This window comes from Schistocerca serialis, chromosome 1, assembly GCF_023864345.2.
Source record: "Schistocerca serialis cubense isolate TAMUIC-IGC-003099 chromosome 1, iqSchSeri2.2, whole genome shotgun sequence".
Classification (NCBI taxonomy): Eukaryota; Metazoa; Arthropoda; class Insecta; order Orthoptera; family Acrididae; genus Schistocerca; species Schistocerca serialis.
The window spans coordinates 19,813,564-19,837,594 of NC_064638.1; the positions used below are offsets into that span (position 1 = coordinate 19,813,564).

A 24,031-nucleotide genomic window follows, 5' to 3' on the forward strand; every position below is an offset into this window, starting at 1 on the left:
TAAAGCGACTGATCGATCCAAGAGTAAAATACACAACCAGCAATGGTCTGGAAAAGATAACTGAAAAAATACAAAGGCTAGTTATTTATTTGAAAATAAAGTTTATGCGGAATGTACCAATTTGCAATTATACAACTCCTTCGATGAGATTTTACAGAAGGCACTGGAACGCAATGTGGTACTTACTACTCACACCTATCGTCAAGCTGCTGTCAGCTACATATGAAATGCAGCCAACTTGTTGCTCATGGAAGCACTCATTGGTAAGTAGCCGGGACTGTTTTTCGAAGTCAGATGCTGCGGCCACCACCCTGATGTATTCCTCGGGAAATTCGCTTGAGGATTGGCGATACTTCCACGTCTGTCGAAAGAAAAATTATTCTCCACATTCGAGAAGTTCTCTTGATGGATATCACGAACAGCATTCACGTTCCTCGTCGCGTGCGAAGCGTTACAATTTTCTGTTTGTCGAAAAGCAGCTGTGAAGTCTTCGTCAGACACGAAAGGAGGTGGTGCGTAAGATGATGCAGTTACCGGTGCATAATTTGTGCACACATCTGCGGGAGAAATCGCAGGCTTTGTCGCTAAGAGCTCCAGACTAACGAAAGGATTACGTATGAGTTTTATTGGATCGTCGTAAATGAAATCTAATTTCCGCGACGCGTCTAACTTACAACTGCGCTCGGGCTCTTTGAACATCACTTTGCACAGTTCATTTCCTGAGGAGGGCTGAAATGAGCTAAGAGACAAGTCGCAGGGCGTGTTGTGTACCACTACTTTGTTTGCTGCAAGTCGGGTCTGTTGCCACAACTCGAACGCTCTGCCGTTCTGTGGTTTACCAGCCTCCAGGGAAGACAGGTGCTGCTCCAGCGCGTCCAGCAGACTGTCGGGCACGTGCCTCAGATCACACACGCTGCCCGAGCTCAGGCCTGCTGTCTCGCAAAACTTAATAAAGTCCGGGATCCACTCCAACCTAGCGAGGAAATTTTTGTACAAAGTCAGTGCATTCTCACACTGTTTCTTTTTCATGTCGAAGTACCTCCGCAAGAGATTTATTACGCCCTCGTTGTAGAAAACGAAGAGGCGAATGAGGTCTCTGAAAAGTAAATTCACCGCCATGACTATTATTCCGTTGCTCAGGTCGTCAGCAGAGCAGCCGAAATTCAGCAGGGCGTCCAACACGTCTTGCACCAGCGTCAGCATCTCTAAGAAAGCTTCGTCACTCATCGTGGCGAATGTGGAGGCGTCTTTCCCCGATTGCACCTTGCAAAAGTCGAACACTACTGTTCTATACACAGAAACTTTCCTGTTCAAGTATTTGGCATATCTCCGAATATAGGGTGACATGACGAAACCGCAAGCTCCATTTCTGTCCAAGAACTGGTCCAGTTCGAATGTGATCGTGGATGAGGCCAAATAATGTAAGAAGCGCTCGCTCCCATGAATGAGAATGTAGTGCGTCGTGATGAGGGCTTTGAAGACGACGATCCAGCTAGAGCTGTGCGCACGTTCGGCCAGTATATTTGCTAGCTCGCCTATTTGCACATTGGGTTTGTTGGTACAATAGATAAGGTAGTCCAAGTGCTTCTTCTTCGGTGGGATAGGTTGGTCGGTTGTCGCCTTACACACTGTCTTTGGCACGTCTTGACCTGTCAGAGTGTAACGGGCAGCCAATAGTCGGTCTGTAATGGATTGGCTTCTAGACTTCCACATAACTGAGACTGGAGAATTTCACTAGTAGCGGACTGAAGTAAACACCAAAACTAATGTAATTCACTTACTTCCATAGTTAACTTAGTATTTCATTATTGCTAATGCAGACAGCATTCTCAAACAGGAAAGTACGCCAGTTTCTTGCCAAACTCTCGATAATACATTTTGATACTCCCCAGAGATTCTAAACTCATTTTAAATAAGTAAACTGCACAATAACAATTTCTCTCCTACATAAATTACACAATACAGTCACGTAATACTTCACTGATTATATTATCCTCTTGCCGAGAAAGAGAAAGATAACAAATGAAGTCGAAGATATAAAACTTCACCAGTGTAATACTGCCTCTTTGATCGTCGAATACTATTGGGGAAGCCAGCTAATAACAGCTCAATACCTTAGCATTATGCTCACTGGCTAATAATCGTGGAGGTATAAAGAATCTTACCTAACCACAACCAAAGAGGTAAATTTTTTTTTTACTTTATTTATTATTTGCGTTGAAGGTAGTGGGGAACGGGCGTTGTAATTACGACGATAAATAATCACTCGCACTGCCGTCATTCACTATGAATACTTTTATTCTCGCAGCGTATACAAGATGCGTGTAGCATAGAGCGCGGCTATAGAGAACACAAGAACTGATCTGGCAAAGATGCAGTTGTTCTTGCTGCGGTAGGGCAGCGTTATTATTGGGAGGGGGGCGGGGGTGTAGAGCCAGTGGTTCTTGGTCCCCACAGCTTCTAGTATATAAAGTTTTTAGCCATCACAATTCAAATGTATTGGCATATAAATACATAGCAAGGTAATATTTGTCTTCAGATTGAGATTGTACAAAGATACAATTGATAGCTAACCACTTAGTCGTTAATTCAGTTCTTTTGTTAACTTCAGTGGTCACAACTGCATTTAAATTGAACTTAAAGTAATTGTAACCTACTTGATACTAACAAACATCGTGAGTAGAATTTAGTAACTGTGTTTCTTGCTTGTATTCTAAAATTCTTTTCCTGCAGAAAGATGCTCCATTGTCATGTTTTGGCAGAGGAATTTGCAACATTAAATAATCCAGCTATACAAAACATTAATGCAAGTATCTTACGGTTTCTACTTGAAAACTGATGCAAAAAAACTAACAACGTCGAAGATACAACACTTATGCAATGTACAAAATCTTTCCTGTCGAAATACTGATGTGGCAAGTACAAGACGTGAACGAAAGAGAATGCATTGAAAGCAATGATTGCTAGTGTACTTCAATGAACTGCTACAATCTGTCTGATTTCAAATGTGCTGTAATGCTTATATGAAGAGTATTGCCTCGGATAAACGCCAGAAACTTCAAATACAGTATTTAAAAAGTTGTGAACATACAGGTACAGAAAATGTGCATTAAAAAATTAAGCCTACATGTGTGTATGGAGGAAGTGATCTGCAAACAATACTCAGCTACAAAAACTAGCAAACAAACATTCAATTGCTGCAAAGATATTGATAAAACTATACAGGATAACCAGGGAAATCTGCCACCACTTTATAAGAGCTGTCAACGAAGTACAGGACAAGTATACGGGTAAAGGCCAATTCACACCAGCTGTCACGTCATGTCAAAACATTCCAAGTGCATTTCAAATGGCGGCGTCCACACAGGCAGTCAAAAGATCATCGCACCACGTCACATCAAGGTTGTCCAGGAATAAAGTTTTGATAGTGGCGTCGTCTGTTTGTATCAGAAGTTAACGTATCTTCGCCACCTTTGTGTTATAGTAGAAGATTTTGTGCTTTCGTTTCTTCTTAATTTTTATTTTATCATTGTGCTGTGTTTTCGTGACAAATTGCAAACGTTCCGTTACGAGTTGGATAGTTTTTCATTGGGTGTTCTTCCACAAGCGAGATCAGGTATGCGAAAGAGAAAATTTATTTATGTTTTACAATAACAGAACAGAGCTGTCACCATCACTGTATATAAATAAGAACGTAAGTTGATGAAGTAACTTCGAGTGAAAAGTCAGTACTAATGAAGCAGAAAAATATACATGTTTATTATGTTATCAGTTAGGTAAGAAAGAAACATAATGGATACGGTATCAGGCTATAGTTATTCCCTTGCAAATATTGTTTGATGTTTTTGTATGTATATATTTTCGCTTGCAAATAAATGTCGATATTTTGGAATGTTGTCTCGCTACTCAGCACTTTACCACACAAAACTAATCAATAATGTAACATATGAAGTTTGCTTTGGCTGTTAATAAACTTTATCGTTGTTAGTTCCTCAATTCCGATACTATACTACGACTTTTTGCATCATGGATTGTAATTCATAGTCTGACTTTCACCACTCAGTCCTGTGCTAAGCAAACTGACATGATGTGACATTATGGGCAATGTGAATACAATGGCTGTGCATGGTACTGATGCAGTGTTGCACAACCCCCAATAATTATGTGTCCTCCTATACTCTTTTGATTTAGGAAGATTAATATACACCACGAAATGTGTTATAGTCAACAATTTTTGGTCATCCAGCATCCTACTGCCTCATAATGGTGTAAGTGACGTGGTCTTAAGTGGTGTTTATGAAATGAGTGGAGCCCTGAGATATATCCGGATGGCTAAAAGAGCCAGACGCAAATGGAAATGCTATCTGACATTAAATCAAAGTAAAAGATTGGGTCGCCACCAATTATAGCCACATGACAAACAAGAAGTTCGACTGAGTCGGAAAATTAATTAATTTAGTCATAAGAAAAAACCCCTAAAAGAACATTCATTGTAATGTTACTCATAAAAAATGGGATTCAATTATCAATATGATCCAGGGATTGTTCACATGACTCTAATACTAAAATAAAGTGAAAAGTGTGTGAACACTGTGAATAAGAGCACCTTGAAGCAACATTCCTGAAAACAAAATCCATTCTAAGGAACTTGTTTAAAATAAAAAGGGAACACTAATTATTGGACCTGTGTGTATGGAAACGCACTGGATGGGCAAACAAGGAAACTAGAAAGTGAATGTCGGTACACTGGATAAGACTTGAAACAAAATTATTTATTTCTTAAGACATTGATATAACACATCTGCTGTTGCCTGGTAATTACGTATGATTGCTTATGAAACGCTGTACAATTCACAACAGAGTCTCTTAATTTAGAATCGCGGTCGTTATTAGGGGGGAGGGGGAGGTCAGGAAAAGTTCAGTACTCGTATTCAGATCCACATTCACTCAAAGAACTGGAAGGGCGACCCCAACATCAACATGCAACGAAGCTGGGAGATTTGTTCCGATGTGTTGAGAAATGATTAAATAAAAGAGTAAATCTGAATATCACAGTTGCATTTGAAGTTGAACCTCGGTTTGGAGAAACTGCCTCAACGAGTGCCACACATACATGCTTACACGCTTAACATGAAATCACAAACCACAAATACAATTGAATAATACAGACAGCAAATATTTAATATTCCTAAATCAGAGCAATAAGTAAACTCTAGGGCAGAGAAGGGGGCCAAGGGAAAGTTAGGCTCACAGTTAACTCGTGTGGCCATGTGGTTTGCGGAAACAGAATTTCTACATACTGTGGCCAAATTTTAGCAACATTAAACCACACAGCCACGAACAATTAATATATTTCAGAGAACACATTTGAATAGACAAAGGGCAATGGCAGAGGACAAACAAAATCTAATATTAACCCATGTGGATGGTTTCCGACTGACATATAGTAATGAAACAAAGAAAATTCACAAAGAGGCAAAAATTATCAAGGTTTGGAAAAGATTAGACTGTAAATACACGCAGTCGCAGACATGCAAAACATTCATACCAAACCCAGGGCACACTTCCTACGTGAGATCACTTCAACATATGCAACACCTTTCTGCTATGATCTTCTTACGGACCAAAGTCTGCATTAGAAATCAAACTGAAAATCTGCAAAAGCCTTGCATTCCTTTCTGCAACCCAACAAAACAATCTGTATATGACAAAGGCGAGGTTATAAGCTGCACAAGGTGCAAGTTCAATGAGACTGAATTACATAAAGCTCCCCTCTCGGTATGAGACAAAGCGCCACATGGTTAAATCAACTCACCCCTCTTCGAAGAGACCTAGGTTGTGGACCCTTGGAGAGTTGGATACAGACTGCCCATCTCCCACTATAACTTCTCCCACACAACCCCGTGGCCAGGAAAACCCAGAGATGATGCTTCTGCCACCAACCTAATGCTGGCAACTTTTCCACAAAGGGAACAAATCTCTTTGCTTACCTGAAAACTACAAGGGTTGGCCATTCTGTTAGACTACCACTGATTGTCTGCAGTAGACTAAACAACCGTACAGCAAAATGAAATACACCAACATTCATTCACTCGCGCATGCCAGAGAGTTTTGGAATAGGAGAACAAGACATAAACATTTTATGGAATCAAAGTCGTGAGTTGGGTTACATACGAAACATAGAAGACTCATAATGGCGTTATGGACGCATTTGCAAGTCTGAAAAGAACTAACATAACAAGCAAATGATGCTTAATAATCGTAGAAAGAAATAGGCTACAGCTACATTGAGTCATAGCTCAGTCTTCTCTGGTACGAACTTTAGCAATGAAAACACTAGAATTGCTCTGTAGGATGCCAAGTGCACTGGAAAGCGAATAAAATGATAAGGAAAGGCGATTATAGGATCCTGTCAATGGACCTAAAACCTCTACTAGGCTCGAAGCAAAGTCAGGGAATTTGCATTCCTATGGCAGCTCCTCAGTGACGGTGCAGCCACTGCACATCGAGCACAGGCTAGTCCAGACCTGCTCATAGCACCGGATAGCACGGTCGACAGTGACATCACAGAGTGTGGCAGTCGAGGTTCAAGCCTCATCTAAATCTACTTCTACATGGTTACTCTGCAATTCACACTTAAGTGCCTGGCAGAGGGTTCATTGAACCACTTTCATACTACTTCTCTACCATTCCATTATCGAATAGCGCGTGGGAAAAAGGATCACCTAAATCTTTCTGTTCGAGCTCTGAATTCTCTTATTTTATTATGATGATCATTTCTCCCTATGTAGGTGGGTGTCAACAAAATATTTTTCCATCCAGAAGAGAAAGTTCGTGATTGAAATTTCGTAAATAGATCTCGCCGCAAAGAAAATGGCCTTTGTTTCAGTGACTGCCACCCCAACTCGCGTGTCATATCAGTGACACTCTCCCCATATTGCGCAATAACACGAAGTGAGCTACCCTTCTTTGCACTTTTTCTATGTCCTCCGTCAATCCTACCCGGTAAGGATCCCACACCACACAGCAGTATTCCAGCAGAGGACAGACAAGTGTAATGTAGGCTGTTTCTTTAGTGGGTTTGTCGCATACTCTAAGTGTTCTGCCAACAAAGTGCAGTCTTTGTTTCACCTTCCCCACAATATTACCTATGTGGTCTTTCCAATTTAAGTTGCTCGTAATAGTAATTCCTAGGTATTAAGTCGAATTGTCAGGCCTAAGATTTGTGCAATTTATCATATACCCCAAATTTATCGGATTCCTTTCAGTACCCATGTGGATGATCTCGCACTTTTCTTTGTTTAGTTCCAATTGCCACTTTTCACACCATACAGAAATTCGCTCTAGATCATTTTGTAATTGGAACTGATCGTCCAATGATTTTACTAGATGGTAAATTACAGCGTCATCTGCAAACAGTCTAAGGGGGCTGCTCAGATTATCACCTAGATCATTTACGTGAATCAGGAACAGCAGAGGGCCTATGACACAACCTTGCAGAATGCTAGATATCACTTCTGTTCTACTCGATGATTTACTGTCCATCACTACGAACCGAGACCTCTCTGAGAGGAAATCACAAATCCAGTCACACAACTGAAACGATACTCCATATGCACGCAATTTAATTAATAGTCGCTTGTGAGGAACAGTATCAGAAGCCTTTTGGAAATCTAGGAATATGGAATCGATCTGAGATCCCTTGTTGACAGCATTCGTTACTTCATGGGAATAAAGAGCTAGCTGTGTTGCACAAGAACGACATTTTCTGAAACCGTGTTGGTTATGTATCACTAAGTCATTTTCTTCAAGGTGATTCATAACATTCGAGTACAGCATATGCTCGAAAATCCTACTGCAAATTGAGGTCAGTGATATGGGTCTGTAATTTAGTGGGTTACTCCTATTTACTTTCTTGATTATTGATGTGACCTGTGCTTCTTTCTAGTCTTTAGGAAAAGACCTTTCATCAAGTGAGCGGTTGTATATGATTGCTAAGAGGCGCTATTGCGTCTGCATACTCTGAAAGGAACCTGATTGGTGTACCATCTGGACCGGAAGACTTGCCTTTCTTAAGTGATTTGAGTTGTTGAGTTGTTTCGAACACCTTTTATGTCGCTCATGCTAACAGCTATTTTTGTTTCGAAATCTGGAATATTTACTTTGTCTTCTTTCGTGAAGGAATTGTGGAAAACTTTATTTAGTAACTCCGCTTTATTGGCATGAATAGAAACAATTCCAAATGCCGCATTAGATAGCATCAATCTGTGGAGGACACATCACAAAGGTAATTTGTTATCCAAGTCACTAGGATACGTCATTCCATCACCCACAGTGTTACCAATATTGGTATTTCAACAGCAATCATTCACAAACTTGTTTTGGTGGTAGAAATTTGGAGGAAATGTTTTGTCATTGGCATAGCTGCATTTTATATTTTTCTCACTTTTAAATAGAGCTTAGACTTAATGCTAAAATTGTGGCATTTGGAAAAGTGGCTAGAATATTGCGATTGTTGTTACTGCAGCTGCAATGTATGTTTATCACTTGAATGAATATTATTTCTAAGCTCCTTGTGTACACATTTCGTGGTGTTTCAAGGTGATTCAGACAAAACTAGTAAACAAGAGAAGAAAAGGAGGCGTCCAATGTGATAGTTTCTGAGGTTAAGGACAGTTTTTGTTCCTCAGGTGAACTGCATTATTGTTTCTTCCAGAAAAGTTCCCTCAGTACTGCTCTAAGTTTCCTAAAGATATCAGTAAGGAAACATGTTCATTGTATACATTCTTGGAAAAGTTGAAACTATGTAATGAGATATCTTCTATGCATCATTGGCTGGTGCTATTAATCTTGCAGAGTTTTCAATCACTAATGACCTAAAGACTATAAGCTGTTCTAAATTGCTGAAGCTAATTCTCAACATTGCCATGACATTGGTGCTTCCCAATTCTGAAAAGAATAAAATCATTGTTATGCATCTCTAGGAACCAGGAAAGATTCTTGGTCTTGGCAATGCTTTCCATTGAAAGAGATCTCTTAATGGAAATCGCAGTCGTCTATCAGTGGATGACTGACAAATTTGCATCAATAAAAAACAAAAGGGTAAATTTTCAATATGAGTGAGGTAAGAATAAGTGTACTTGCAGTGTATAATTTGTCTCTTATTTCCAATCTTTTAAATGATGAATGTATTTCAGTTCTATTAGGAATGTATCTCATAATTTTTCTAGATAGTAGACAGATCTCAGCTCTTTGCCACAGCTATTTGTCAAGCACTGATATATCCATAACTTTTCACAGCACTGTAAATTTCTAACTACCTGTTCTAGGTAGTTTTCAGAGAAGGTGTTTCGTAATATGTTTCACAGGATATCTTATCACCGCTACCACTGACAAAACTGTATTTTTTCAATTAACTGTTGGATGACTAAAGTCTCCACCAATGATCGCAGTGTGGTTGAAAAACTTATGTACATGTGAACTCTCTTCTCTAAAGTTTTAGATTACGTAAAGAGATTTGTCTGGTGTGTGATAGAAGGATCCAACTATCATTTTATCCTCACCCCTATACTGAGTCTCGCCCCAAGCAGCTTCCATTTTTGTCTCCATAGATCTGAGTTTCTCGTCTTCTGAGATAAATACACTACCTCCATTTCCCATTTGCCTATGCTTTGGATATACACTCAACACCAGTGAGCCTCACTGGTTTTCAGGAGTGCTTCAAACTCTGGCCCTTTTTTGCGAGTGCTTTGGCAGTTAACCACTAAGATTTTAATACTCTCAGGTACGGGAAGCATTTCTTTCGATCTTACACTGATATTTCTGGGTTTCCTGTAGATATCGGTATCTGGGTTGGATGCAGACTCAGCTAATGTAAAAAACCCTCGTGCACTCCGCACACAGTCAGCTACCCAGGTAAGCAGCCCCTGATGTGTAGTGCACACCATTTAAGGGGATCGTACAGTTCTCAGCTGTATGACGGAAGTCCAGGAAGTTGCAGCCTAACTTGTCACAGAACTTTCAAAGTATCTGGTTCAGTTCTTCCACTCGACTCAGCACCAGAGAGCCACGATCAGTTCAGGGGACAATTCTGAAAATTGTGAGCTTCGTTGAAACTCTATACACAAGGCCGGTCTTCTCAGCCCTCTCTGCCAGTCACTGGAATGACCCAAATATGACTTCAGAGCCCAGACGAGATGCACCGTTTCTTCCACTGTGCCACACAATCTGAGTTGGTCGCACTCTGTTCCCGCACTGGCTGAGGCACGATCTGCAGTTGGTTGCACCCTGTTCCCTCAATGGCTGAGGTAATAGTCATTCAACATGTTGAATGAGGCCCTCAGACATACACTTGAGTGCACCTGGTGTCGTTTCCTGCCTCTTGCTGGCATTTTCCTATGGTGTACCATCATTCGCCATATGTCTGAACTGCTGATTGCCCTCTTGTGTTTGTCTCCTCTTGACAACGAAGATAACAGGTTTCCCCAAAACATATGAAGACCCACAGGCTCAGTCTCGGCAGGACATCCATCTCGTTGGTTAGAAGGATCGGCACACCATCCTGAGGCCTACCTTGCCACCATCTGCCCTGTACAGGCCGCCTAGATCTATCACTCAAACTCCACTTGCAGTCAAGTGGGAAAGTAATGACAGATCTTCTACTATCTGTACAGGACACAGAATCCCCAAAAGAGGATAGTACTTGAGCTACCTCTGGTACAGATATCACAGGTGGAGCTCTTCTAGTACACAGATTTGCAGCTATCAGCGCGATTTCCAGCTGCCTACGAAAGTCAGCCAATTCATCGTGTGTTTGAGAACAGCATTCATAATGGGACTGCATTTTTGCTGGTGCAATGTATTAGAGGGCAGTGAACAAATAACTTTAAATTAAGCTTCTGATTATCTTTTAATCTGTTAAGCTAAAAAGTTGCTAATTCCTAATAAGAATTGAAGCAAATACACAAAATCAGATTTCTGTTATGGCAACACAAAAACCTGTGGTAAAAATTACTAGTTTCCTAAAACATTTTGAGGTATTATATTTGTTTTCTAACACGAAAACCGAGTTAGTTTACGAGAACTATAGATAATATAGAGGGCTACTCCTCTTTAATGGAAAACTAAATGTAACACAATATGTTAGTTAGAACATCTGCTACAGAGCAGGTAACTAAATCACAAACGCTAATTTGCTGCAGATTACTTGTAGATTATGCAAAGAACAATGATAGCTTCCAAAATTTTTGAAAAACGTACGTTTATTTGCGTTGAAATACAGTGAAATTCAGGGGCGATGTCTTCTTTCGTAATAACTGTGAACTACCAAAGCTGATTTCATACGAAAGAAGTTACGTATCCAGGACCACCATACTAGCAACTTACGAAAATATGGTTTTGTAAATGTTAGAAAATTCTCAAAAATAACGTATTTCTCAAATAATTATGCAATGAAATTAGAGAACGATTGTTTTGAACGAGGATAGCGCACAAAGAAGTTTGAAAAATTCAAATGGCTCTGAGCACTATGGGACTTAACTTCTGAGCTCATAAGTCACCTAGAACTTAGAACTACTTAAACCTAAGTAACCTAAGGACATCACACACATCCATGCCCGAGGCAGGATTCGAACCTGCGACCGTAGCGGTCGCGCGGTCCTAGATGTAGCGCCTAGAGCCGCTCGGCCACCCCGGCCGGCACAAAGAACTTTGAGCCTACAATAGACAATAACAGTAAGAGTTCTTCGCGGCACTCGCAAATGTTCGAAATTTCACAGTATACCACGATACAAACAGGTATTGATAGAATCAGTGAAAGGTCATGCAGAAGCAATGCGAACAGTAAAATATGCGAATCTAGAACAAATAGGCGCACGAATGTTGTATGCCCAGTCTCACACAAAGGGAAATTCGCAAGATGGCTTTTATAAACAAATAACCCTGCGTAATGAACGGATTTTTCAGTTATTATTAGCTGTTTCTATGCACACTTCTACACCAGCGTGCCGAAGAAGAACCTGCAGACTGATTTTATCTCGGTCAAAATCGTCAAATTGTGCAGCACCAATACAGCACGTCTTCCCCTGTTGCAGCTAACAATACTGAGCATGCTAACATATTCTGAGAATCGCCAGTAAACCCACAACAAGTGTAGGTCTAAAGGCACTGGTGAGCCTAACAAGTACGCTGTGTTCTGTCCTAATACATATAACAACTCTTCCGCTTGCCACACTAATTCAACACGAGTAAGATGCTAGAGTGTAATCTTCTATATTTAAATTATCTAACCCTGTGGTTATACAGTGCTCTCGCCGGCACATCATATCACGTCACATCTATATTTTCAGAGCTCTCGAAATTTTCCAAACAGACAAGAAGCTTTTTTACCTTATTACTCACTCCTCTAATAATACGATGAAATAAGCTAATCTTACTTTTCTTTGCATTCTTAACCCTTTTGTAGGGCTCTTCTGGTTTTTAGTTTCTATCACAACTGGTGCCTCAGCGTAATTCTAACCTAAAAAAGATATCTCCCTGACACCCATTACTACTGGGATCTTGCTTTTTGTGATGGTGTCTTCTCTTCTGCCCCCCCCCCCCCCTCCACACACACCTTAGCCTTCCTGCAAGAAGATCACCGAGCGAGGTGGCGCAATGGTTAGCACACTGGACTCGCATTCGGGAAGACGACGGTTCGATCCCGCGTCCGGCCATCCTGATTTAGGTTTTCCGTGATTTCCCTAAATCGCTCCAGGCAAATGCCGGGATGGTTCCTTTGAAAGGGCACGGCCGACTTCCTTCCCCAATCCGATGAGACCGATGACCTTGCAGTTTGGTCTCTTCCCCCAAACAACCCAACCCCCCCTCTCACCCAAGTCAAGTCTGCAAGAAGATCAGCCAATCCATTTTCCCCTGTCTTTGTCTTATTCATGTGTAAGCTGTGTCCAGTACATCCCATCTCCTAACTGTAGCAACAGCCACTGTATTCATGTGACACTTCATTTTAGTCAGTAGCAGCCTACTCACAGCTGCATATGTAGTTGTTACTCATATTTCATACAGGTCACCCCTACTGGTGTTACTTCTGTCTTAAGCCAGGCTGTTACCTGCTCCACCTACCACATAATATCCATATCTTTCTCAACTTTTTTGCACTAATTCCCGATGTCTTTTGTTGCCTGGATGAGGTTAACACTTGGCTTCACAATACTTGTAACCTCGTACACTGCTCCTAATTTGTCCAGTGCCATCTGTTGTACACTCATGCCATAGCTACTGCCTAGCAGAAGGACTCTTTTCTTCCTGCTCTCTTTTGGTAGCAACCTACACTTAGTTCCTTGCTGGAAGTCTGCTGCTCCCAACTGTGAGCTACAGCTGGATGAGGCTCTTCCCCACCCATCTCAGGCAACAAATCAAATTGCTGCTGCAAACTCAGATGTAGATGAAGATGTTGAAGAGCTGTTCCCCTTTCGCCCATTGCTTGTTACCTTCACCCAGCTGGGCAATCTTTACCCCCCTTGAAGGTCTCTGGTTCAAAATTCGCCTTTTATAATTTAGCATGTAGGACACAAATCTTTGCCACCTGTTAACTGCTTCTCTTGTCTTGTTTGCCTACAGCTCCATGGGAAGCTTCGTCGAGTTTCCCATTTAGTTCGCCATTTGTCTCCCCACTGAAACTTCAGCCCACAGTCTACACACACGACTCCCAGTTTAACTATTTTACAGTAACATCCACACTTATCACGCTCTGTGATACATATTAAAAGCTTATAAGTAAAATTAAATCACTTAACACACATTATAAGAAACGAATTTTCGTTATTTATAAGTTACAAAAATTGTTGTTACAGATAAGTGCTTCAGGCGAGTTATATAATAAGTTAATTATTTCCACTTAAAACGAGAACTCCCCACACATCACTTAAAACTCCTAGAATACTAAACCGTGGTCGATGTATAAAAGTTTCTCCTAACGTTTACTCTCCGACTGCGGGGGACACCTTCAAAGGGAAAATAGCGAACTGTAGTGCGTGGCAGAGGGTACCCTGTACCACTACTTGTCATTTCCTTTCTCGTCCCAACCGCAAATAAAGCGAGGGAAAAAGACTGTCTGTGTGCCTCCGTATGAACCCTAATTTGTCGTGTCTTATATTGGTGGTCGTTACGCGTAGTGTATGTTGGCGACAGTAGAATCGTTCGGCTTCAAATGTCGGTTCTCTAAATTTTCTCAGTAGTGTTTCTTGAACAGAACGTCGCCTTCCCTCCAGGGATTCCAATTTCAGTTCCTGAAGAATCCCCTTAGCACGTATGTGTCGTTCGAATCTACTGGCAACAAATCTCGCTGTCCACCCCTGAATTAATTTGATGTCTTCCTTCAGCTCGACCTGGTATGGATCCCAAACACTCGAGCAGTACCTAAGCATATGCCGCACCAGCGTCCTACATGTGATCTCCTTTACAGCTGAACCACACTTTCTTAAAATTCTTCCGATAAACCGAAATCGACCCTTCGTCGTCCCTACCATAGTTCTCACACGCTCGTTCCACCACCTATTGCTTTGCACTGTTATGCCCAGATATTTAAACTACACACATCGAAAAAGTTTTGCATCACCTTGGTTCAGAGACTTCCGGTACCCATACAGAAAATTGGAATAGAGATTAGCATAAACATCTTTTCTGTCCTTTTTATTGCTCATGAAAACCACATATTGCATGTTGTACCACCATACAGCGAGACCTTCAGAGGTGGTGGTCCAGATTGCTGTACATACCGGTACTTATAATAGCCAGTAGCACGTCCTCTTGCATTATTGAATGCCTGTATTCGTTGTGGAACACTGTCCACAAGTTCGTCAATGCTCTGTTGCCCCAGGTTGTCCCACACCTAAACGGCGATTCGGCGTAGATCCCTCAGAGTGGTGGGTGGGTTACGTCGTCCATAAGCAGCCCTTTTCAGTTCATCCCAGGCATGTTTGATAGAGTTCATGTGTGGAGAACATGCTGGACACTCTAGTCAAGCGATGTCGTTTTCCTGAAGGAAGTCATTCACAAGATGTGCACGATGGGGGCGCCAATCGTAGACCACGAAGACGAATGCCTCGCCAATATGCTGCCGATATGGTTCCACTATTGATCAGTGGATGGCATTCACGTATTGTGCAGCTGCTATGGCGCCTTCCGTGACCACCAATGGCGTACGTTGGCCCCACATAATACCACCCCAAAACAGCAGGGAACCCCTACCTTGCTGCACTCGCTGGACAGTGTGTCTAAGGCGTTGAGCCTGACCGAGTTTCCTCCAAACACACCTCTGATGGCTGTCTGGTTGAAATCATATGCGACACTAATCGGTGAAGAGAATGTGATGCCAAACCTGAGCAGTCCATTCGACATGTTGTTGGGCCCATCTGTACTTTGCTGCATGGTGTCGTCGTTGCAAAAATGGACCCCACCATGGATGTTGGGAGTGAAATTGCGCATCATGCAGCCTACTGCGCACAGTTTGAGTCGCAACACAACATCCTGTGGCTGCATGAAAAGCATTATTCAACACAGTGGCGTTGCTGTCAGAGTTCATCCGAGCCATAATCCGTAGGTAGTGGTCATCCATTGCAGTAGTAGCTCTTGGGCAGCCTGAGTGAGGCATGTCATCGACAGTTCCTCTCCCTCTGCATCTCCTCCATGTCCGAACAACATCGCTTTGGTTCATTCTGAGACATCTGGACACTTCCCTTGTTGAGAGCCCTTCCTGGCACAAAGTAATATTGCGGACGTGATCGAACCGCGGTATTGACCGTCTAGGAATGATTGAACTACAGCAACACAAGTCGTATACATCCTTCCTGGTGGAGTGACTGGAACTAATTGGCTGTCGAACCCCCTCCGTATAATAAACACTGCTCATGCTTGATTGTTTACATCTTCGGCCGGTTTTAGCGACCTCTCCGAACAGTCAAAGGGACAGTGTCTGTGATACAATATCCACAGTCAACGTCTATCTTCAGGAGTTCTGGGAACCAGGGTGAGGCAAAACTTTTTTTTGATGTGTGTACTTTACTGTGGCAAACAGGACACTGATAATACTGTATCCGAACATTACAGCTTTGATCTTGCTACTCATTTGCTTTAACGTACATTTTTCCACACTTAGGGCTAGCTGACATTCATAAAACCAACTGGAAATTTTGTCTAAGTGGTCTTGTATCTTCCTACAGTCACTCAAATTCGACACCTTACCAAACAACACGGCATCATCAGAAAATAAATGCAGTTTACTCCCACCCTGTCCGCCAGATCATTTACGTATATAGTGAACAACAACGGTCCTATCACACTGCCCTGGGGCACTCCTAATGATACAATTGTTTCTGTTCTCCTCGACAGCGAGTGTTCATCATACTGGGTTCTATTAGTTAAGTAGTCTTTGAGCCACTCAAATATCTGTGAACGTATTCCATACGCTCATACCTCCGCTTAACAGCCTGTAATGGGGCACCGTATCAAATGCTTTCTGGAAATCTAGAAATATGGAATCTGAATGTTGCCCTTCATCCATAGTTCTCAGTATTACGTGTGATAAAAGGGCAAGTTGAGTTACGCACGAGTGATGCTTTCTAAAAATATGCTGATTCGTGCTCATAACCCTCAGAGTCTCAAGAAAGGTTATTATATTCGAACTGAGAATATGTTCAATGATTCACCTTTGCTTGTTGTCATTTATGCGCCCCCTTTTGGACTGAGAGGGCAAAGCCTCTGCTTCCTCAGCATGCACCGAATTCGATTATTAAACCATGATGGGTCTTTTCTATCCTTTGTCCAATTACTAGGCACATAACTCTCCATTCCACAATTTACAGTTTGCTTAAACTTTGCCCATAATTTCTCACGTCCATCTTATTGGAACTAACTCATGCTAATTAATTGTCTAAGTGAGATGTTAATAACTGGTTATCTGCTCTATCTAGCAGAAGCACTCTCCTAGTCTCCTAGTCTCCTTGACTGATTTATTAACTCTCATAATCATAGTTTCTGTAATGACACCAGGATCGCTAATTCCCATTTCTATAATGACGCTGTTGATAAGATCCAGCCTATTTGTAGTTACAAGGTCTAAGATATTTCCATTGTGTGGGCTGCCAAGCTAGCTGCTCGAGACAATTTTCAGGGAATGTGTTCAAAAGTATGTCGCTTGACTGTCTGTCTGTATTCACCCCCCCCCCCCCCCCCCCGCCACCAAATAATGAATCCATAGATAGTCCATACTCGGGAGATTAAAGTCGCCTCCAACTAGTATTGCAGGATCTGGGTATTTACGCGCTATTGACCGCAGACTTTCTTTGAATGACTCTAGGATTGTCACAGCAGAATCGGGTTGGCAGTAAAAACATCCAACAACTACCTTGGTTTCCCCTGCACCTGATATACGTGGTCAGATGACTTCACTGTCACACTCCAGTTGACCTGATTAGAGACAATATTTTTGTCAACTGCAATGAACACTCCCCATCCTGTGGCCTCTAATCTGTCTTTCTGATACACATTCCATGACTCGCTAACTATCTCAAAGCTTTCCATATCGCGTTTCAGCAAGGTCTCGGTCCCAAGAATAATTTGAGAGCGAGAACTTTCCTGGAGGGTAGTAAATTTGGGGAGGTTTATCACGAATGTTTCTACAGTTTACTGATAAAATTGTGACAGTCGAATTGTCTTTATTCTCAAAACCGTTTGACTTCCCTTGCTGCATATCGATTGGCGATTATTCATCACAGCACCTCAAACTACTGCCTGCCCTAAAAAACCATCATGTGCACTTTACAAGCACTCTGCTACCTGGGTAGCTGCTTCCTTTGTGTAGCTGCTTCCTTTGTGTAGTGCATCCTTGACTTATCAAGGAGAGTCCTACAAATCCTCATGTAACACAGATCTAGAAATCTGCAGCCAGAACCGTTGCAGAGTAGACGAAGCCTTTGATTGAGACCCTCCACTCGGTTCCAAACCAAAGGACCCTGATCAACTCTGGGAATGATGTTGCAAACTGCGAGCTCTGTTTACATCCCGTGCACGAGTCCAGCAGTCCGCCAGCCACCTGCACCAACTGGGGATCACCTCAGAACCCATGGGACAGGCATCGCCGGTGCTTACGTGAGCAACTGCACTCTGCATATTCAATAGCTATAGGCAAGGCTGCCTCCACATCTTGGATGAGGCCCTCTGGCAGCTATACCAAGTGCACATTGGCTATCTTTCTAGCCCAGGACACTATCTGCCTAAGAGGCTCCATATCGCGAATAACATTGGAGCTCCCAATAACTAGGAAATCGCTCCCCCCGTGTGCTCGGACCCTGCTGAGTGAGCAGCCACCTGTCCATTCACAGTGTGAATGGGCGAGGCCGGGCGACCAGTCTGCACATTCGCTCTCTGCCTCAAGTGATGCAGAGGTGTTGCCACCCGCCACTCACCCTGCTGTGAGGGTAGATCCAATGCATCGGGTGCACTAGGAGATGCTTCAGAAGCGGATCTCTTGAGGCGCCACATTCTGTGCCACCACAAGACCCCGAGGTTGCATGATGAAGGTGACTAACCGTAGCTAAGAGCACATTCAGCTGTTTGAAAACTGCAGCCAGCTCCTCCTGCGCCCACACACACACACACACACACACTGCGCACACATCCTAGCCATGCTAGCAAGACTAACTAGTCCGCCCCCGGTAGCTGAGTGTCAATCCTAAGGGCCCGGTTTCGATTCCCGGCTGGGTCGGAGATTTTCTCCGCTCAGGGACTGGCTGTTGTGTTGTCCTAATCATCATCATTTCATCCCCATCGACGCGCAGGTCGCCAAAGTGGCGTCAACTCGAAAGACCTGCACCAGGCGAACGGTCTACCCGACGGGAGGCCCTAGCCACACGACATTTCATTCCATTTTCAAGACTAACTGAAGAAGTGTACTATAAAAGCAGACAGTCCCGGATATTCTACTTGCTATGCTCCTGACGTGTCGCCAGTGGACTCTGATGCATTAATGAGCAACGTTGCTGGCTGTTAAGTGGGCAACTATTGTGCTACAGACTGAATAAATTTACACTTACAAAACCGCGAGATTACGTCTCCTAAACAGAGAAATTTAATAAATATACTACGTGGCAAAACACAGAAAGGGATAGCAATTAACTGGCTGCTCTGTAGACGTGTATCAGCTGAGAGCTGTCAGTACTAGTCCTGAAAGCTTACAATGTGTTATCAAGAACTCACAGCTCACTTAAATGCAGTATTTGTTAACTAACTTGTTAACAATAAAACGTATCTTTCTACATAATTTTAATGTGTGCAAACAGTGTGAAAGCAAATTACCATTGTAAAGGTTCTGGATAAAGAAACTTAAAATGTGCTCTACTGTCCAGAAATATGAGCTTAATAAAGAAGGGGTACATTCTGCTTAAACTGCTGCAAATAAAAAAAGAACGATTAAGCTGGATTCTCTACGTTTATTGCGCCAAAACGTCAACACTAATACGACTACAACCAGACTTTACAGTCTTTTCGTGTTTTCTGGAATAATAACTAAAGAAAAGAGAAACCTTTAATAGTATGCTGAAGAAACACGCTAATACACATATTTACAGAATAATTTGTACTGAACTAGCTGTTACTATAATCTGAAAAATTATTTTTATGAGAGCACGAAAACTGGTACATTTCACCTGGTGCGGGTCTGTCAACGCTCCGTCCAAGCTGGCGTCAGTGAAATTGGTGATTATTTGGAAATCTTTTCCTTGTTCTCCTTTTTAAGGACTGGTTTGACTATACTGTTATTCACTGAATTGGATAGATGTTTTCTATAAAGCTACAGTTGATGTGCATGAGTCGTTTTACTATTTCTTTTATACATTTCGTACCTACAGAACTATACATGACTTCCCACACATTGGGAGTTTAAATGTTTTGCGCAGTTTAGGATCATTCGTATTTTCAAATATTTTAACATTACTAGGCATTTGTCCATGCAAATCTATGGCCTGTGCTGTACTACCCACTGGGGAGATAGGTATTTATGAAATATGTTGCATGTATTCATCTGTAATGTGTGTTTATTTGTGACATTACAATCTGACATGTTACACAGAGGGGGAGTAGAAAGGGATGTATCGTATCCGTAGCAGCAGCCTGAGCTGAATGTAGAGACATTGGTGGTGGCAGGTGAAGCAGAGATTATGACTCGCTAGGGAGGCATTTTACAACCAAGAGTGTCTAAAAGAACTTGAAAGGGCTATAATGACGGCACTGAGCGTTGATTCTAATATGGCTGCTACAATTTCAGCAAAACCAAACTCCATAGCTTATAAACATGCTATCATAAAACCAAGTACACTACAGTGATAGCAGTAATGAGATGAGACTATTGAACTATAGATCAAAGTTTTACAATCATTACAAAAGTTACAAGTCTTTCTTTGTATGCAATACATAATACTAACACTTGCTGAACTTAATATCTCATTCATTACAGGGGGATGTTGACTCAGCTTTTCAGGCTAGCGAATAAGAACCTCTGGTGTACGAAATGAAACCAAACATCGTCACTATAGTCTTGATATCATGGGATGATAGTGTGTGTGTACTGTTTGCACACGGTAAGTTGATGATTGGAGTGGTGACTGTCGGGAACGGCCGTGCACCTGCCCTGGAGAGGAGTGGTGAGGCAGTGGGGGGGGGGGGGGGGGGGGCAGCACCGGCTGCTCCTAGCACAGCACATCGCCGGCACCACTACCCGGGGGCGGCGCTCGCGGGGACATTGCTCGCTTAACTGATACTTCCATCGGATCGGAAATCATCTAATTTGTTGACGTGTTCAGGCTCGAGAGTTTTACCTGCAGCTTAATTATTATTTACTTGTTGAAAATAATGAACAACGAAAGCAGACGAACATACAGCTTAGGCACTACGCACTGAAAGTCAAAAACTTCACAAATCAGTAGATGACTCAATAAGGGAGTTCAAACATGTGAATAACCGTATATCATACGTAACTATTCAGATGCAATGGTTAGACATTACATTTCTAAATGCACACACGCCCACAGAAGATAAGGATGACAACACGAAGGAAGAATTCTACAGCCAACAGTGAAACTTAAAAGGAAAGTAAATAGAAATAGAGAAGAAATTGCAAGATATAACCTAGGAAACCTGGGGAAAGTAAATATAAAAGAAAATTTTACAAATGAAATTGAGAGCAGTCTAACAAAACCGAGACGGACCAATACAGAACCACAGGATGTCGAAAGCAGATGGAAACACCTGTAGGGTTGTATTCAAGAAGCAGCTTCCAAAATCAAGGTAAAAGAAAACGACCTAATGAAATATGGTTTAACATAAAATGTCACGAAAAAGTGCTGGAAAGAAGAAATGTGAGGAATGCATGGATTAAAGAAAAGGACAATGTGACATTGAAGGAAAGATACTATAAACTCCACCAAGAAACGCAAAGAACCCTAAGACAAGACAAAAGGAAATACTATAACAATATGATCAGAGAAGCAGAGGATGATTTCCAACATCACAGGACAATACAGATGTATCCAAATTTTAAAAAAATCCTTTGGTAAAATCAATAAAACCGAACAGTTTATAAAGGATCAGTTTGGGAAAATATTGACTAGCAAAAGTGACATACAAAAAGGATGGAAGACATACTTTTCACAACTTCTCAACTGCAATGCCCCACACTCTTACTTCGAATTGGAAGAACCTGATATAATTGATACAGCTGATACAGTTACTACGCCACCAATAAATGAAATACAGCAAGCAATAAAGAAAGTAAAGGATAACAAGGCTTCTGGCGAAGACCAGATACACGCTGAATTATTAAAGAATGGAGGCCCACAACTGGAATTAGAAATACAGGCATTAATAGAAACAATTTGGAAGACGGAAACCATTCCTGCAGATTGGAAAACTACAATTGTGTGCCCCATATTTAAGAATGATCGACTTGTTTGTGATAACTACAGAGGAATTGCCTTACTGGATGTCACCTACAAAATCTCATCGAGTTGCCTATTAAACAGGCTGATTCCAATAACAGAAGAACTGATTGGGGACTACCAATGTGATTTCCACAGAAATGGATCCACATTAGATCACTTATTCACCCTAAGACAAGTAACTGAGAAGACATGGGAATTCAGTGTAGATGTCCACATATTATTCGTAGATTTTAAAAAGGCCTATGATAGCATTCACCAACAGACACTCCTAAGTATAATGAAGGAATTTAAAATACCATCAAAATTAATCAGATTAGTTAAAATGTGTATAGACAAGAAATATTATTTTAGTGAAATGTAACATGTGAAAGAAACACATGTTTATTACATACAACATTGTACAGCCAGAATAGAACTCAACACAAGGATGGACGGTGCAGCTGTTTATACAAACACCAAATATTCCAGAATGCTGCAATTTATATAAACATGGAACATTTGAAAATATAGAAACATTAGATATTTCAAGCACCTTCCAGAAATGAGAATACTAAATAACAAATAACTGCTGGTTGTTGGGTTTCAACTGGTGAGCCACAGCACACCAGCCAGTGAAGTTAACCACTGCACCACACTGCATACACCAAAGCTCGCAGCATTGCTTCCTGTACTGGAGGAACAGTGACCCACTGTTTCAGAAGCTCTCGTTGGAGCCTACAACAGCACCTTCGGTCTAGTTTTTGTCAGTGGTCCTCTGGATCACGTCATTGGCGGATTCTCGCATTCAGGTTGTGTTGTTACACCTTCTTCATTGCGAGGTGGCGCAGTGGTTAGCACACTGGACTCGCATTCAGGAGGACGACGGTTCAATCCCGTCTCCAGCCATCCTGATTTAGGTTTTCCGTGATTTCCCTAAATCGTTTCAGGCAAATGCCGGGATGGTTCCTCTGAAAGGGCACGGCCGATTTCCTTCCCAATCCTTCCCTAACCCGAGCTTGCGCTCCGTCTCTAATGACCTCGTTGTCGACGAGACGTTAAACACTAACCACCACCACCACCTTCTTCATTACAGTGACCATCGAAGCCAGCTCCTAACATCAAAGCTTGGCGATTGCACTGTAGGTCCTCAGTTTCCTTGAACGTCCGTCGTCGATCTGCGCCTCTGGACTGCAGCAGGGTTTCATACAGAGGGCATGGACGATATCTTTACACTTTTGTCTTCTTGATGAAGGGTCATAATTCTCAACTTCATATGCGACGTCCGATAAGCGACGAAGGATACGATACAGTGCAAAGTAGCACTTTAGTTATTCATTGCACAGTCCTGCTTTCCACAAAAGCGTAAAAATCCATGCCAAGTCTTGTGGGCTGTGTCTCACTGGCCTGTGCTCGACGCTATAACGCTCTAGTCCTTTCTCCTTGGCGTCCAGCTTCATATGCAAGCCAGTTGCCTTATTTGTTCTGTCCTGGCGATATGTTTCATCTCGTCATGTTGAGTACTGTCTAGCTGGAACATGAACAGTAAATCTGTATTCGTTTGCTCTCGCAACCTGGGGAAGAATGAATTTGCTTTGTCTTCGCTGTGTTGTATGCAGATAACCCGAGGGGCAATATCGTGTATCCCAGTTCGCTTTTCGACATAAAGCTATATGGAGAACATATATGGCTCAAAAGGATCGAAGCACTATGGGACTTAACATCTGAGGTCATCAGTCCCCTAGACTTAGAACTACTTAAACCTAAATAATCTAAGGACGTCACACACTTCCATGCCCGAGGCAGGATTCGAACCTGAAACCGTAGCCGCAGAACATATATGCCAACGTCTTGTTAAAGCCTTCTGTGAGACCATTGGGCAGCTGCCATCGTGTGGACGATGAGACAAAGAGACGTTACCTCTGATACTAGTTTTGACTGGAACACTTTTCTACATTCAGAGATCATCACACGGGGTGCTATATGCTTCAAAGTGATGTCTTCTAAAAGGAACGTTGCAGTTTATTGAGCTTCAGCTGTGGGCACAGATTTGATGACAATGTAGT

At 42.0% G+C, this 24,031-nt stretch overlaps 1 protein-coding gene across 1 annotated transcript; it reads right to left on the reverse strand.

Moving 5' to 3' along the window:
• Positions 1 to 216: 216 nt before the first annotated feature.
• On the reverse strand, positions 217 to 1,227 carry LOC126460235 (phosphatidylinositol-binding clathrin assembly protein-like). Its single transcript, XM_050095908.1, has one exon. The coding sequence runs from the start codon at positions 1,225 to 1,227 to the stop codon at positions 217 to 219; it is 1,011 nt and encodes a 336-aa protein (XP_049951865.1).
• Positions 1,228 to 24,031: the final 22,804 nt, after the last annotated feature.

Coding starts and splice junctions, on each gene's coding strand:
- LOC126460235 (XM_050095908.1), bottom strand. CDS start 1,227: ATGAGTGACGAAGCTTTCTTAGAGATGCTGACGCTGGTGCAAGACGTG.